Source organism: Pseudophryne corroboree, chromosome 7 (assembly GCF_028390025.1).
Source record: "Pseudophryne corroboree isolate aPseCor3 chromosome 7, aPseCor3.hap2, whole genome shotgun sequence".
In the NCBI taxonomy this organism is placed as follows: Eukaryota; Metazoa; Chordata; class Amphibia; order Anura; family Myobatrachidae; genus Pseudophryne; species Pseudophryne corroboree.
Window position 1 is genome coordinate 23071737 of NC_086450.1, and position 17528 is coordinate 23089264.

Sequence of the window (17528 nt, forward strand, 5' to 3'; positions counted from 1 at the left end):
TATATAACCATTGTGTCTCACGCAGAGCGTTGCAGGAAATGACATGTCTCTATAACCATTGTGTCTCACGCAGAGCGTTGCAGGAAATGACATGTCTCTATAACCATTGTGTCTCACGCAGAACACTGCAGGAAATGACATGTCTCTATAACCATTGTGTCTCACGCAGAGCGCTGCAGGAAATGACATGTCTCTATACCCATTGTGTCTCACGCAGAGCGTTGCAGGAAATGACATGTCTATATAACCATTGTGTCTCACGCAGAGCGCTGCAGGAAATGACATGTCTCTATATAACCATTGTGTCTCACGCAGAGCGTTGCAGGAAATGACATGTCTCTATATAACCATTGTGTCTCACGCAGAGCGCTGCAGGAAATGACATGTCTCTATATAACCATTGTGTCTCACGCAGAGCGTTGCAGGAAATGACATGTCTCTATAACCATTGTGTCTCACACAGAGCGTTGCAGGAAATGACAGGTCTCTATAACCATTGTGTCTCACGCAGAGCGTTGCAGGAAATGACGTCTATATAATCATTGTGTCTCACGCAGAGCGTTGCAGGAAATTACATATCTCTATAACCATTGTGTCTCACGCAGAGCGTTGCAGGAAATGACATGTCTCTATATAACCATTGTGTCTTACGCAGAGCGTTGCAGGAAATGACATGTCTCTATACCCATTGTGTCTCACACAGAGCGTTGCAGGAAATGACAGGTCTCTATAACCATTGTGTCTCACGCAGAGCGTTGCAGGAAATGACATGTCTCTATATAACCATTGTGTCTCACGCAGAGCGTTGCAGGAAATGACATGTCTCTATACCCATTGTGTCTCACACAGAGCGTTGCAGGAAATGACCTGTTTCTATACCCATTGTGTCTCACGCAGAGCGTTGCAGGAAATGACGTCTATAAACCATTGTGTCTCACGCAGAGCGCTGCAGGAAATGACATGTCTCTATACCCATTGTGTCTCACGCAGAGCGTTGTAGGAAATGACATGTCTCTATACCCATTGTGTCTCACACAGAGCGTTGCAGGAAATGACAGGTCTCTATAACCATTGTCTCATGCAGAGCGTTGCAGGAAATGACGTCTATATAACCATTGTGTCTCACGCAGAGCGTTGCAGGAAATGACATGTTTCTATACCCATTGTGTCTCACGCAGAGCGTTGCAGGAAATGACGTCTATAAACCATTGTGTCTCACGCAGAGCGCTGCAGGAAATGACATGTCTCTATAACCATTGTGTCTCACGCAGAGCGTTGTAGGAAATGACATGTCTCTATACTCATTGTGTCTCATGCAGAGCGTTGCAGGAAATGACATGTCTCTATACCCATTGTGTCTCACGCAGAGCGTTGCAGGAAATGACATGTTTCTATACCCATTGTGTCTCACGCAGAGTGTTGCCGGAAATGACATGTCTCTATATAACCATTGTGTCTCACGCAGAGCGTTGCAGGAAATGACATGTCTCTATACCCATTGTGTCTCACACAGAGCGTTGCAGGAAATGACAGGTCTCTATAACCATTGTGTCTCACGCAGAGCGTTGCAGGAAATGACATGTCTCTATATAACCATTGTGTCTCACGCAGAGCGTTGCAGGAAATGACATGTCTCTATACCCATTGTGTCTCACACAGAGCGTTGCAGGAAATGACCTGTTTCTATACCCATTGTGTCTCACGCAGAGCTTTGCAGGAAATGACGTCTATAAACCATTGTGTCTCACGCAGAGCGCTGCAGGAAATGACATGTCTCTATACCCATTGTGTCTCATGCAGAGCGTTGCAGGAAATGACATGTCTCTATACCCATTGTGTCTCACGCAGAGCGTTGCAGGAAATGACATGTCTCTATACCCATTGTGTCTCACGCAGAGTGTTGCCGGAAATGACAGGTCTCTATAACCATTGTGTCTCACGCAGAGCGTTGCAGGAAATGACATGTCTCTATAACCATTGTGTCTCACGCAGAGCGTTGCAGGAAATGACATGTCTCTATAACCATTGTGTCTCACGCAGAGCGTTGCAGGAAATGACATGTCTCTATAACCATTGTGTCTCACGCAGAGCGTTGTAGGAAATGACATGTCTCTATAACCATTGTGTCTCACGCAGAGCATTACAGGAAATGACATGTCTCTATAACCATTGTGTCTCACGCAGAGCGTTGCAGGAAATTACATGTCTCTATAACCATTGTGTCTCACGCAGAGCGTTGCAGGAAATGACATGTCTCTATAACCATTGTGTCTCACGCAGAGCGTTGCAGGAAATGACATGTCTCTATATAACCATTGTGTCTCACACAGAGCGCTGCAGGAAATGACATGTCTCTATAACCATTGTGTCTCACGCAGAGCGTTGCAGGAAATGACATGTCTCTATATAACCATTGTGTCTCACACAGAGCGTTGCAGGAAATTACATGTCTCTATAACCATTGTGTCTCACGCAGAGCGTTGCAGGAAATGACATGTCTCTATATAACCATTGTGTCTCACGCAGAGCGTTGCAGGAAATGACATGTCTCTATATAACCATTGTGTCTCACGCAGAGCGTTGCAGGAAATGACGTCTATAAACCATTGTGTCTCACGCAGAGCGTTGCAGGAAATGACATGTCTCTATACCCATTGTGTCTCACGCAGAGCGTTGCAGGAAATGACATGTCTCTATACCCATTGTGTCTCACGCAGAGCGTTGCAGGAAATGACGTTTAAAACCATTGTGTCTCACGCAGAGCGCTGCAGGAAATGACATGTCTCTATAACCATTGTGTCTCACGCAGAGCGCTGCAGGAAATGACATGTCTCTATATAACCATTGTGTCTCACACAGAGCGTTGCAGGAAATGACATGTCTCTATAACCATTGTGTCTCACGCAGATCGTTGCAGGAAATGACATGTCTCTATATAACCATTGTGTCTCACACAGAGCGTTGCAGGAAATGACATGTCTCTATAACCATTGTGTCTCACGCAGAGCGTTGCAGGAAATGACATGTCTCTATACCCATTGTGTATCACGCAGAATGTTGCAGGAAATGACATGTCTCTATAACCATTGTCTCATGCAGAGCGTTGCAGGAAATGACGTCTATATAACCATTGTGTCTCACGCAGAGCGTTGCAGGAAATGACATGTCTCTATAACCATTGTGTCTCACACAGAGCGCTGCAGGAAATGACATGTCTCTATATAACCATTGTGTCTCATGCAGAGCGTTGCAGGAAATGACGTCTCTATAACCATTGTGTCTCACGCAGAGCGCTGCAGGAAATGACATGTCTCTATAACCATTGTGTCTCACGCAGAGCGCTGCAGGAAATGACATGTCTCTATAACCATTGTGTCTCACACAGAGCGTTGCAGGAAATGACAGGTCTCTATAACCATTGTGTCTCACGCAGAGCGTTGCAGGAAATGACATGTTTCTATACCCATTGTGTCTCACGCAGAGCGCTGCAGGAAATGACATGTCTCTATATAACCATTGTGTCTCACGCAGAGCGTTGCAGGAAATGACATGTCTCTATATAACCATTGTGTCTCACGCAGAGCGTTGCAGGAAATGACATGTTTCTATACCCATTGTGTCTCACGCAGAGCGCTGCAGGAAATGACATGTCTCTATATAACCATTGTGTCTCACGCAGAGCGTTGCAGGAAATTACATGTCTCTATACCCATTGTGTCTCACACATGACAGGTCTCTATAACCATTGTGTCTCACGCAGAGCGTTGCAGGAAATGACGTCTATATAACCATTGTGTCTCACGCAGAGCGTTGCAGGAAATGACATGTCTCTATAACCATTGTGTCTCACGCAGAGCGTTGCAGGAAATGACAGGTCTCTATAACCATTGTGTCTCACGCAGAGCGTTGCAGGAAATGACATGTCTCTATATAACCATTGTGTCTCACGCAGAGCGTTGCAGGAAATGACATGTCTCTATACCCATTGTGTCTCACACAGAGCGTTGCAGGAAATGACAGGTCTCTATAACCATTGTGTCTCACGCAGAGCGTTGCAGGAAATGACATGTCTCTATATAACCATTGTGTCTCACGCAGAGCGTTGCAGGAAATGACATGTCTCTATACCCATTGTGTCTCACACAGAGCGTTGCAGGAAATGACCTGTTTCTATACCCATTGTGTCTCACGCAGAGCGTTGCAGGAAATTACGTCTATAAACCATTGTGTCTCACGCAGAGCGCTGCAGGAAATGACATGTCTCTATAACCATTGTGTCTCACGCAGAGCGTTGTAGGAAATGACATGTCTCTATACCCATTGTGTCTCACACAGAGCGTTGCAGGAAATGACAGGTCTCTATAACCATTGTCTCATGCAGAGCGTTGCAGGAAATGACGTCTATATAACCATTGTGTCTCACGCAGAGCGTTGCAGGAAATGACATGTCTCTATAACCATTGTGTCTCACGCAGAGCGCTGCAGGAAATGACATGTCTCTATAGCCATTGTGTCTCACGCAGAGCGTTGCAGGAAATGACATGTCTCTATATAACCATTGTGTCTCAGGCAGAGCGCTGCAGGAAATGACATGTCTCTGTATAACCATTGTGTCTCACGCAGAGCGTTGCAGGAAATGACATGTCTCTATATAAGCATTGTGTCTCACGCAGAGCGTTGCAGGAAATGACATGTCTCTGTATAACCATTGTGTCTCACGCAGAGCGTTGCAGGAAATGACATGTCTCTATATAAGCATTGTGTCTCACGCAGAGCGTTGCAGGAAATGACATGTCTCTATAACCATTGTGTCTCACGCAGAGCGTTGCAGGAAATGACATGTCTCTATAACCATTGTGTCTCACGCAGAACACTGCAGGAAATGACATGTCTCTATAACCATTGTGTCTCACGCAGAGCGCTGCAGGAAATGACATGTCTCTATACCCATTGTGTCTCACGCAGAGCGTTGCAGGAAATGACATGTCTATATAACCATTGTGTCTCACGCAGAGCGCTGCAGGAAATGACATGTCTCTATATAACCATTGTGTCTCACGCAGAGCGTTGCAGGAAATGACATGTCTCTATATAACCATTGTGTCTCACGCAGAGCGCTGCAGGAAATGACATGTCTCTATATAACCATTGTGTCTCACGCAGAGCGTTGCAGGAAATGACATGTCTCTATAACCATTGTGTCTCACACAGAGCGTTGCAGGAAATGACAGGTCTCTATAACCATTGTGTCTCACGCAGAGCGTTGCAGGAAATGACGTCTATATAACTATTGTGTCTCACGCAGAGCGTTGCAGGAAATGACATATCTCTATAACCATTGTGTCTCACGCAGAGCGTTGCAGGAAATGACATGTCTCTATATAACCATTGTGTCTTACGCAGAGCGTTGCAGGAAATGACATGTCTCTATACCCATTGTGTCTCACACAGAGCGTTGCAGGAAATGACAGGTCTCTATAACCATTGTGTCTCACGCAGAGCGTTGCAGGAAATGACATGTCTCTATATAACCATTGTGTCTCACGCAGAGCGTTGCAGGAAATGACATGTCTCTATACCCATTGTGTCTCACACAGAGCGTTGCAGGAAATGACCTGTTTCTATACCCATTGTGTCTCACGCAGAGCGTTGCAGGAAATGACGTCTATAAACCATTGTGTCTCACGCAGAGCGCTGCAGGAAATGACATGTCTCTATACCCATTGTGTCTCACGCAGAGCGTTGTAGGAAATGACATGTCTCTATACCCATTGTGTCTCACACAGAGCGTTGCAGGAAATGACAGGTCTCTATAACCATTGTCTCATGCAGAGCGTTGCAGGAAATGACGTCTATATAACCATTGTGTCTCACGCAGAGCGTTGCAGGAAATGACATGTTTCTATACCCATTGTGTCTCACGCAGAGCGTTGCAGGAAATGACGTCTATAAACCATTGTGTCTCACGCAGAGCGCTGCAGGAAATGACATGTCTCTATATAACCATTGTGTCTCACGCAGAGCGTTGCAGGAAATGACATGTCTCTATACCCATTGTGTCTCACACAGAGCGTTGCAGGAAATGACAGGTCTCTATAACCATTGTGTCTCACGCAGAGCGTTGCAGGAAATGACATGTCTCTATATAACCATTGTGTATCACGCAGAGCGTTGCAGGAAATGACATGTCTCTATACCCATTGTGTCTCACACAGAGCGTTGCAGGAAATGACCTGTTTCTATACCCATTGTGTCTCACGCAGAGCGTTGCAGGAAATGACGTCTATAAACCATTGTGTCTCACGCAGAGCGCTGCAGGAAATGACATGTCTCTATAACCATTGTGTCTCACGCAGAGCGTTGTAGGAAATGACATGTTTCTATACCCATTGTGTCTCATGCAGAGCGTTGCAGGAAATGACATGTCTCTATACCCATTGTGTCTCACGCAGAGCGTTGCAGGAAATGACATGTCTCTATACCCATTGTGTCTCACGCAGAGTGTTGCCGGAAATGACAGGTCTCTATAACCATTGTGTCTCACGCAGAGCGTTGCAGGAAATGACATGTCTCTATAACCATTGTGTCTCACGCAGAGCGTTGCAGGAAATGACATGTCTCTATAACCATTGTGTCTCACGCAGAGCGTTGCAGGAAATGACATGTCTCTATAACCATTGTGTCTCACGCAGAGCGTTGTAGGAAATGACATGTCTCTATAACCATTGTGTCTCACGCAGAGCATTACAGGAAATGACATGTCTCTATAACCATTGTGTCTCACGCAGAGCGTTGCAGGAAATGACATGTTTCTATAACCATTGTGTCTCACGCAGAGCGTTGCAGGAAATGACATGTCTCTATAACCATTGTGTCTCACGCAGAGCGTTGCAGGAAATGACATGTCTCTATAACCATTGTGTCTCACGCAGAGCGTTGCAGGAAATGACATGTTTCTATAACCATTGTGTCTCACGCAGAGCGTTGCAGGAAATTACATGTCTCTATAACCATTGTGTCTCACGCAGAGCGTTGCAGGAAATGACATGTCTCTATAACCATTGTGTCTCACGCAGAGCGTTGCAGGAAATGACATGTCTCTATATAACCATTGTGTCTCACACAGAGCGCTGCAGGAAATGACATGTCTCTATAACCATTGTGTCTCACGCAGAGCGTTGCAGGAAATGACATGTCTCTATATAACCATTGTGTCTCACACAGAGCGTTGCAGGAAATTACATGTCTCTATAACCATTGTGTCTCACGCAGAGCGTTGCAGGAAATGACATGTCTCTATATAACCATTGTGTCTCACGCAGAGCGTTGCAGGAAATGACATGTCTCTATATAACCATTGTGTCTCACGCAGAGCGTTGCAGGAAATGACGTCTATAAACCATTGTGTCTCACGCAGAGCGTTGCAGGAAATGACATGTCTCTATACCCATTGTGTCTCACGCAGAGCGTTGCAGGAAATGACATGTCTCTATACCCATTGTGTCTCACGCAGAGCGTTGCAGGAAATGACGTTTAAAACCATTGTGTCTCACGCAGAGCGCTGCAGGAAATGACATGTCTCTATAACCATTGTGTCTCACGCAGAGCGCTGCAGGAAATGACATGTCTCTATTTCTCTATCGTCCTAGTGGATGCTGGGGTTCCTGAAAGGACCATGGGGAATAGCGGCTCCGCAGGAGACAGGGCACAAAAGTAAAGCTTTCCGATCAGGTGGTGTGCACTGGCTCCTCCCCCTATGACCCTCCTCCAAGCCAGTTAGATTTTTGTGCCCGGCCGAGAAGGGTGCAATCTAGGTGGCTCTCCTAAAGAGCTGCTTAGAAAAGTTTAGCTTAGGTTTTTTATTTTACAGTGAGTCCTGCTGGCAACAGGATCACTGCAACGAGGGACTTAGGGGAGAAGAAGTGAACTCACCTGCGTGCAGGATGGATTGGCTTCTTGGCTACTGGACATCAGCTCCAGAGGGACGATCACAGGTACAGCCTGGATGGTCACCGGAGCCTTGCCGCCGGCCCCCTTGCAGATGCTGAAGTAAGAAGAGGTCCAGAATCGGCGGCAGAAGACTCCTCAGTCTTCTAAAGGTAGCGCACAGCACTGCAGCTGTGCGCCATTTTCCTCTCAGCACACTTCACACGGCAGTCACTGAGGGTGCAGGGCGCTGGGAGGGGGGCGCCCTGGGAGGCAAATGAATACCTATTTTGGCTAAAAATACCTCACATATAGCCTCCGGAGGCTATATGGAGATATTTAACCCCTGCCAGAATCCGTTAAGAGCGGGAGACGAGGCCGCCGAAAAAGGGGCGGGGCCTATCTCCTCAGCACACAGCGCCATTTTCCCTCACAGAAAGGCTGGAGGGAAGGCTCCCAGGCTCTCCCCTGCACTGCACTACAGAAACAGGGTTAAAACAGAGAGGGGGGGCACTAATTGGCGTTAGAAATATATAAAAAAGATGCTATAAGGGAAAACACTTATATAAGGTTGTCCCTATATAATTATAGCGTTTTTGGTGTGTGCTGGCAAACTCTCCCTCTGTCTCTCCAAAGGGCTAGTGGGTCCTGTCCTCTATCAGAGCATTCCCTGTGTGTGTGCTGTGTGTCGGTACGTGTGTGTCGACATGTAGGAGGACGATGTTGGTGAGGAGGCGGAGCAATTGCCTGTAATGGTGATGTCACTCTCTAGGGAGTCGACACCGGAATGGATGGCTTATTTAGGGAATTACGTGATAATGTCAACACGCTGCAAGGTCGGTTGACGACATGAGACGGCCGACAAACAATTAGTACCGGTCCAGACGTCTCAAAAACACCGTCAGGGGTTTTAAAACGCCCGTTTACTTTAGTCGGTCGACACAGACACAGACAGGGACACTGAATCCAGTGTCGACGGTGAATAAACAAACGTATTCCTTATTAGGGCCACACGTTAAAGGCAATGAAGGAGGTGTTACATATTTCTGATACTACAAGTACCACAAAAGAGGGTATTATGTGGGATGTGAAAAAACTACCATAGTTTTTCCTGAATCAGATAAATTAAATAAAGTGTGTGATGATGCGTGGGTTCCCCCCGATAGAATATTATGGGCGGTATACCCTTTCCCGCCAGAAGTTAGGGCGCGTTGGGAAACACCCCTTAGGGTGGATAAGGCGCTCACACGCTTATCAAAACAGGTGGCGGTACCGTCTATAGATAGGGCCGTCCTCAAGGACCAGCTGACAGGAGGCTGGAAAATATCATAAAAAGTATATACACACATACTGGTGTTATACTGCGACCAGCGATCGCCTCAGCCTGGATGTGCAGAGCTGGGGTGGCTTGGTCGGATTCCCTGACTAAAAATATTGATACCCTTGACAGGGACAGTATTTTATTGACTATAGAGCATTTAAAGGATGCATTTCTATATATGCGAGATGCACAGAGGGATATTTGCACTCTGGCATCAAGAGTAAATGCGATGTCCATAACTGCCAGAAGATGTTATGGACACGACAGTGGTCAGGTGATGCAGATTCCAAACGGCACAAAGGTGTATTGCCGTATAAAGGAAGAGGAGTTATTTGGGGTCGGTCCATCGGACCTGGTGGCCACGGCAACTGCTGGAAAATCCACCGTTTTTACCCTAAGTCACATCTCTGCAGAAAAAGACACCGTCTTTTCAGCCTCAGTCCTTTCGTCCCTATAAGATCATATCTGCCCAGGGATAGAGGAAAGGGAAGAAGACTGCAGCAGGCAGCCCATTCCCAGGAACAGAAGCGTTCCACCGCTTCTGACAAGTTCTCAGCATGGCGCTGAGACCGTACAGGACCCCTGGATCCTACAAGTAGTATCCCAGGGGTACAGATTGGAATGTCGAGACGTTTCCCCTTCGCAGGCTCCTGAAGTCTGCTTTACCAAGGTCTCCCTCCGACAAGGAGGCAGTATGGGAAAAAATTCACAAGCTGTATTCCCAGCAGGTGATAATTAAATTACCCCTCCTACTACAAGAAAAGGGGTATTATTCCACACTATATTGTGGTACTGAAGCCAGAAGGCTAGGTGAGACTTATTCTAAAAAATTTTTTTGAACACTTACAAAGGTTCAAATCAAGATGGAGTCACTCAGAGCAGTGATAACGAACCAGGAAGAAGGGGACTATATAGTGTCCCGGGACATCAGGGATGCTTACCTCTATGTCCCAAATTTGCCCTTCTCACTAAGGGTACCTCAGGTTCGTGGTGCAGAACTGTCACTATCAGTTTCAGACGCTGCCGTTTGGATTGTCCACGGCACCCCGGGTCTTTACCAAGGTAATGGCCGAAATGATGATTCTTCTTCGAAGAAAAGGCGTCTTAATTATCCCTTACTTGGACGATCTCCTGATAAGGGTATAGTCCAGGGAACAGTTGGAGGTCGGAGTCGCACTATCTAGGATACTGCTACAACAGCACGGGTGGATTCTAAATATTCCAAAATCGCAGCTGATCCCGACGACACGTCTGCTGTGCCTAGGGATGATTCTGGACACAGTCCAGAAAAAGGTGTTTCTCCCGGAAGAGAAAGCCAGGGAGTTATCCGAGCTAGTCAGGAACCTCCTAAAAACAGTGCATCATTGCACAAGGGTCCTGGTAAAAATGGTGGCTTCCTACGAAGCAATTCCATTCGGCAGATTTCACGTAAGAACTTTTCAGTGGGATCTGCTGGACAAATGGTCCGGATCGCATCTTCAGATGCATCAGCGGATAACCCTATATCCAAGGACAAGGGTGTCTCTCCTGTGGTGGTTATAGAGTGCTCATCTTCTAGAGGGCCGCAGATTCGGCATTCAGGATTGGATGCTGGTGACCACGGAGCCCAGCCCGAGAGGCTGGGGAGCAGTCACACAAGGAAAAAATTTCCAGGGAGTGTGATCAAGTCTGGAGATTTTTCTCCACATAAATATACTGGAGCTAAGGGTAAATTTATAATGCTCTAAGCTTAGCAAGACCTCTGCTTCAAGGTCAGCCGATATTGATCCAGTGGGAAAAACATCACGGCAGTCGCCCACGTAAACAGACAGGGCGACACAAGAAGCAGGAGGGCAATGGCAAAAACTGCAAGGACTTTTCGCTGGGCGGAAAATCATGTGATAGCACTGTCAGCAGTGTTTCATCCCGGGAATGGAAACTGGGAAGCAGACTTCCTCAGCAGGCACGACCTCCACCCGGGAGAGTGGAAACTTCATCGGGAAGTTTTTTCCACATGATTGTAAACCGTTGGGAGATACCAAAGGTGGACATGATGGCGTCCCGTCTGAACAAAAAACGGGACAGGTATTGCGCCAGGTCAAGAGACCCTCAGGCAATAGCTGTGGACGTTCTGGTAACACCGTGGGTGTACCAGTCGGTGTATGTGTTCCCTCCTCTTCTTCTCATACCTAAGGTGCTGAGAATTATAAGACGTAGAGGAGTAAGAACTATACTCATGGCTCCGGATTGGCCAAGAAGGACTTGGTACCCGGAACTTCAAGAGATGCTTACAGAGGTCTTATGGCCTCTGCCGCTAAGAAGGGACTTGCTTCAGCAAGTACCATGTCTGTTCCAAGACTTACCGCAGCTGCGTTTGTCGGCATGGCGGTGGAAAGCCGGATCCTAAGGGAAAAAGGCATTCCGGAAGAGGTCATTCCTACCCTGGTCAAAGCCAGAAAGGAGGTGACCGCACAACATTATCACCACATGTGGCGAAAATATGTTGCGTGGTGTGAGGCCAGGAAGGCCCCACAAAGAAATTTCAACTCGGTCGTTTCCTGCATTTCCTGCAAACAGGAGTGTCTATGGGCCTCAAATTGGGGTCCATTAAGGTTCAAATTTCGGCCCTGTCGATTTTCTTCCAGAAAGAATTTGCTTCAGTTCCTGAAGTCCAGAAGTTTGTCAAGGGAGTATTGCATATACAACCCCCTTTTGTGCCTCCAGTGGCACTGTGGGATCTCAACGTAGTTCTGGGATTCCTCAAATCACATTGGTTTAAAACCAGTCAAATCTGTGGATTTGAAGCATCTCACATGAAAAGTGACCATGCTCTTGGCCCTGGCCTGGACCAGGCGAGTGTCAAATTGGTGGTTTTTTCTCAAAAAAGCCCATATCTGTTTGTCCATTCGGACAGGGCAGAGCTGCGGACTCGTCCCCAGTTCTCTCCCTAAGGTGGTGTCAGTGTTTCACCTGAACCAGCTTATTGTGGTGCCTTGCACCTACTAGGGACTTGGAGGACTCCAAGTTGCTAGATGTTGTCAGGGCCCTGAAAATATGTTCCAGGACGGCTGGAGTCAGGAAAACTGACTTGCTGTTATCCTGTATGCACCCAACAAACTGGGTGCTCTTGCTTCTAAGCAGACTATTGCTAGTTGGATGTGTAATACAATTCAGCTTGCACATTCTGTGGCAGGCCTGCCACAGCCAAAATATGTAAATGCCCATTCCACAAGGAAGGTGGGCTCATCTTGGGCGGCTGCCCGAGGGGTCTCGGCTTTACAACTTTGCCGAGCAGCTACTTGGTCAGGGGCAAACACGTTTGCTAAATTCTACAAATTTGATACCCTGGCTAAGGAGGACCTGGAGTTCTCTCATTCGGTGCTGCAGAGTCATCCGCACTCTCCCGCCCGTTTGGGAGCTTTGGTATAATCCCCATGGTCCTTTCAGGAACCCCAGCATCCACTAGGACGATAGAGAAAATAAGAATTTACTTACCGATAATTCTATTTCTCGGAGTCCGTAGTGGATGCTGGGCGCCCATCCCAAGTGCGGATTATCTGCAATACTTGTACATAGTTACAAAAATCGGGTTATTATTGTTGTGAGCCATCTTTTCAGAGGCTCCGCTGTTATCATACTGTTAACTGGGTTTAGATCACAAGTTGTACGGTGTGATTGGTGTGGCTGGTATGAGTCTTACCCGGGATTCAAAATTCCTCCCTTATTGTGTACGCTCGTCCGGGCACAGTACCTAACTGGCTTGGAGGAGGGTCATAGGGGGAGGAGCCAGTGCACACCACCTGATCGGAAAGCTTTACTTTTGTGCCCTGTCTCCTGCGGAGCCGCTATTCCCCATGGTCCTTTCAGGAACCCCAGCATCCACTACGGACTCCGAGAAATAGAATTATCGGTAAGTAAATTCTTATTATAACCATTGTGTCTCACACAGAGCGTTGCAGGAAATGACATGTCTCTATAACCATTGTGTCTCACGCAGATCGTTGCAGGAAATGACATGTCTCTATATAACCATTGTGTCTCACACAGAGCGTTGCAGGAAATGACATGTCTCTATAACCATTGTGTCTCACGCAGAGCGTTGCAGGAAATGACATGTCTCTATACCCATTGTGTATCACGCAGAATGTTGCAGGAAATGACATGTCTCTATAACCATTGTCTCATGCAGAGCGTTGCAGGAAATGACGTCTATATAACCATTGTGTCTCACGCAGAGCGTTGCAGGAAATGACATGTCTCTATAACCATTGTGTCTCACGCAGAGCGTTGCAGGAAATGACATGTCTCTATACCCATTGTGTCTCACACAGAGCGTTGCAGGAAATGACATGTCTCTATAACCATAGTGTCTCACGCAGAGCGTTGCAGGAAATGACATGTCTCTATAACCATTGTGTCTTACGCAGAGCGTTGCAGGAAATGACATGTTTCTATAACCATTGTGTCTCACGCAGAGCGTTGCAGGAAATGACATGTCTCTATACCCATTGTGTCTCACGCAGAGCGTTGCAGGAAATGACATGTCTCTATACCCATTGTGTCTCACACAGAGCGTTGCAGGAAATGACATGTCTCTATAACATAGTGTCTCACGCAGAGCGTTGCAGGAAATGACATGTCTCTATAACCATTGTGTCTCACGCAGAGCGTTGCAGGAAATGACATGTCTCTATAACCATTGTGTCTCACACAGAGCGTTGCAGGAAATGACATGTCTCTATACCCATTGTGTCTCACGCAGAGCGTTGCAGGAAATGACATGTCTCTATACCCATTGTGTCTCACGCAGAGCGTTGCAGGAAATGACATGTCTCTATAACCATAGTGTCTCACGCAGAGCGTTGCAGGAAATGACATGTCTCTATACCGAGTGTGTCTCACGCAGAGCGTTGCAGGAAATGACATGTCTCTATAACCATTATGTCTCATGCAGAGCGTTGCAGGTGAGGATAAACCGTTTGTTCTTGCAGAACACTTGGACAAGATAAACAGGTACCGGCGTGAATCTGATCTTTATATCCATGGCTTTAAGCGCTTTCATTGCGCTGTGATGCTGAAGGGCTCACCACCCATTACTGCGTGGCAGTGGCCACCATTACTGTGTGTTATATTACTATGTTGTGTTTGATCTTTTTGTTAATGGTACTTTTGAGCCACATAAGCGTTGTGCTTTGTTTTGTGTGATTACTGTACGTGACCAGCAACATCACAGCCAATTTGTGCCTTGCCCTCCCTGCAGAACAGTCACCCCGTCCTCTCACTGTTCAAAACAATTGACAGATGACCTGACGGAGGGATTATTGGGGTGTGTTGCTGCACTTAGGGTTAGATGCATCAAGCCTTGGAGAAAAAGTGGAGAAATTGCCCAAAGCAACAAATAAACGTATAACTGAGCATTATCTAGCACAGTCTATGAAATGGGCAAATACACCTGGACTGTGAGAAGAGGGAGAAGGGACCCTGAGGCCGAGATGTCTTGTGGATTTGGTGCTGGGATTCTCATGTGCATTATGGTCAGCATCCACGTCACTTTAGGCCATGATGTAGAGGGGGAAATGTATCAAGCTTGGACAAGTGTAAAGTTGTCCATAGCGACAGTTAGATTTTAGCATCAGAAGTCTTGATACACTTTCCCCATATAACATGGCCCAAGTGAAGCGGATGCTGACCACGCCTGCACATGAGTATCCCATCACCTAATCCACAAAACTTCTCAGTCGGAAAGTCAGAGTCTTTGTCACAGTTGCTGTAACTGTTGGGAAATTAGTCACCTGCCAGTGGTTCCCGCGGCAACGCAAACACTCAGCTGTAGCAGGTTACTGTGTGACATGGCGCAGGAAGAGAATGTCCTCTGTAGCTCCTTACGTGTAGCGCTGAATTACAGATGTTCGGTTTCTTTGTGTGTGACATAGGGAGATCTATCCAGCTTCCTAAAGCGTGGACAAGGGGCGTCGCTCGTGTTATTGCAGAAGGTTTGGTTTGTGTGGATGGCAATCCATTAAGTAACAGTATTAAATATTTGTGTAGCCCTTTCCTTGGAGAATGAGCTGTTTGGCATGACTGCTAGGCTGAGTGCATTAGGAGAGTATACAGCTGAATCACATTTCCTCTATAGTAATTGTGTCTGGCAGCTGTGTGTCTCCTGCCGCCTGTGATTTACACACTCACACGAGTGACCGGGTCACTGCCCCCCTCCCATAAGATCAGTGTTCTCTTCTGCCGTTGCAATCAGAATCCCGTCACCTGTCTGGCTACAGCTTCTCCCGCCCCCCCATATCAGACATAGGACATTGTGGGGCAGATGTATTAAGCTTGGAGAAGTGATAAAGCAGTGACAAGTGCAAGGTGATAACGTACCAGCCAATCAGCTCCCAACTGTCATTTCTGCAGCGGGGTACACTGGGTTCCACAGGGATAACATTTGGGGTGTAGAGTAGGATCTTGATCCGAGGCACCAACTGGCTAAAAGCTTTGACTTGTTCCCAAGATGCACAGAGCCGCCTCCTCTATAACCCCGCCTCCAGGTACAGGATCTCAGGTTGTAAGTTGGTGCCTGCAGTGCAGGACACTAACAGTCTGAAAAGAGCTTTTTTAAGTGAAGATAGAAGACTTCATGGGCTGCAGCAGAGGCACTCTCAGTGCTAGATGTCATTCAGATATCTCCTGCTGCAGCTCCATCACCTCCCCCGGCGGCGCTGTATACTCCTGCACCCTGGTTGCCGGGTACTTACAGCGGAGGGCTCCGGTTCGGCAGGTCAGGCACACACACTCACCGCAGCTCTCCAGGAGCGCGTGGCCGCATCTAAGGAGGAGGTAAGAGGGTCCCCACAGACGGGACCCGCTGGAAATCGCGATCTGGCGCAGCCATTAGGAGGCGGCCCGTGCGCGCTGGCGTGGACACTGTGTTGGTACAGGGACCCCACTAGACCACCAGGGCAGGGGCGCAAGTCGGTTTCACTAAAAACCGTTTTACTATGGCCCACAGTACCCGGTGGTGAAGTCCAGCAGGGGGATAAGGCTCTGACCTGTAGCCCCTCCCCCAGCCCCAGGGCGCCATTTGGAGTAAATGTTCCCGCCCTGGAGCTCCCTCACTCCCTGTCAGCGTTTGGGCGCCATCTTCACATGCTGAGCTGATCCTGGGACTGTTTGGGCAAATCCTCCTCTGTAAAGTCGCCTGCATTATCAGCGCTGTGCATTTTACAGGACACTTAAGTATTCTACATGTCTGCTGACAGTGTTAGTTAAGAAACAGTGCATTTCTACAGGGTTATATAGTACAAGTACCCTGTGATATACATCCAGTATTTACTGTGCATTGTTATATCTATAAGTCTCTATAGCTTTACTTAGTATTACTTAGTATTGCTAATCCAGTGCAGTTTTATTGTTTGTCATAATTTCTGCATTGTACATGTGACTGTGTGTGTGTGCATATAGCTGCTGCGTGATTTCTGCTCCGTGTATCTCACTCAGATTGCTATCCCTATATTCTGTACCCTGAGGGGGGCTAAGTGCGTCTGGGTTATTGTATGACATAGGTATTTCACATGATATACTTATTGTGTATTTTTCTCTGTGATCTTCAGTCCCTGTATTGCCCGCGGGTCACGCTTTCATATTATGTCGGCTTCAAGGGGTGACGGTTCTGTGGCTGATCCCGCAATGCGCGGTGGTGACACCGCAGATGCATTAGAGGAAAACATAGCAGCTGAGGGTTCAGGGTCTGGGGGTTCTCTACCCCCCCCAGTAGGTCTGTAGCATCGGGGGTACATAATGACCCGCCTTGGGCTACTTTCTCTACTAAACACGCTGGTAACTAGACTTACGACCCCTATGGGACCTCACGTGCCTGTACAGCCACATATTGTCCCTGCGGTTAATCCGCCATGGGCAAATCTCCTGTCCACTCAGTTACAGCAATTGAATCACTCCCTGAACAAACAGAAACCTAACCCTCGCCCACCTTAGACCAAGGGATCCTCGAAGCGGGCCATTACTTCCTCACAATCCTCATTTCAGACACTTCGTCTGATGAGGATGGCATGTATACTGACCCCTCAGACATTGACCAGATGCTTCTGATGGGGAATCTGTTTCGCAGGTGGATGTTCCTGACATATTAGAGGCTATCAGGCTGATTCTTCAAATTGATGATGACCCAGAACCTGTTGTTACCTCTAAGAAACCTGATAGATTTAAACGTCAGAAGGTTACTAAATTAGTTTTACCTCATTCTGACCATTTAGTTGACATACATCAGGAATCCTGGGAAAATCCAGAA

At 47.2% G+C, this 17528-nt stretch overlaps 1 protein-coding gene across 1 annotated transcript in view; it reads left to right on the forward strand.

The window, feature by feature from the left end:
* The window catches only part of HIBCH (3-hydroxyisobutyryl-CoA hydrolase), a 180877-nt gene that overhangs the window by 105056 nt on the left and 58293 nt on the right, over positions 1 to 17528 (forward strand). The window contains exon 10 of the mRNA XM_063932227.1: positions 14181 to 14239. Coding sequence (XP_063788297.1) covers positions 14181 to 14239 — 59 coding nt within the window. The remainder of the gene's footprint in view (positions 1 to 14180; positions 14240 to 17528) is intronic.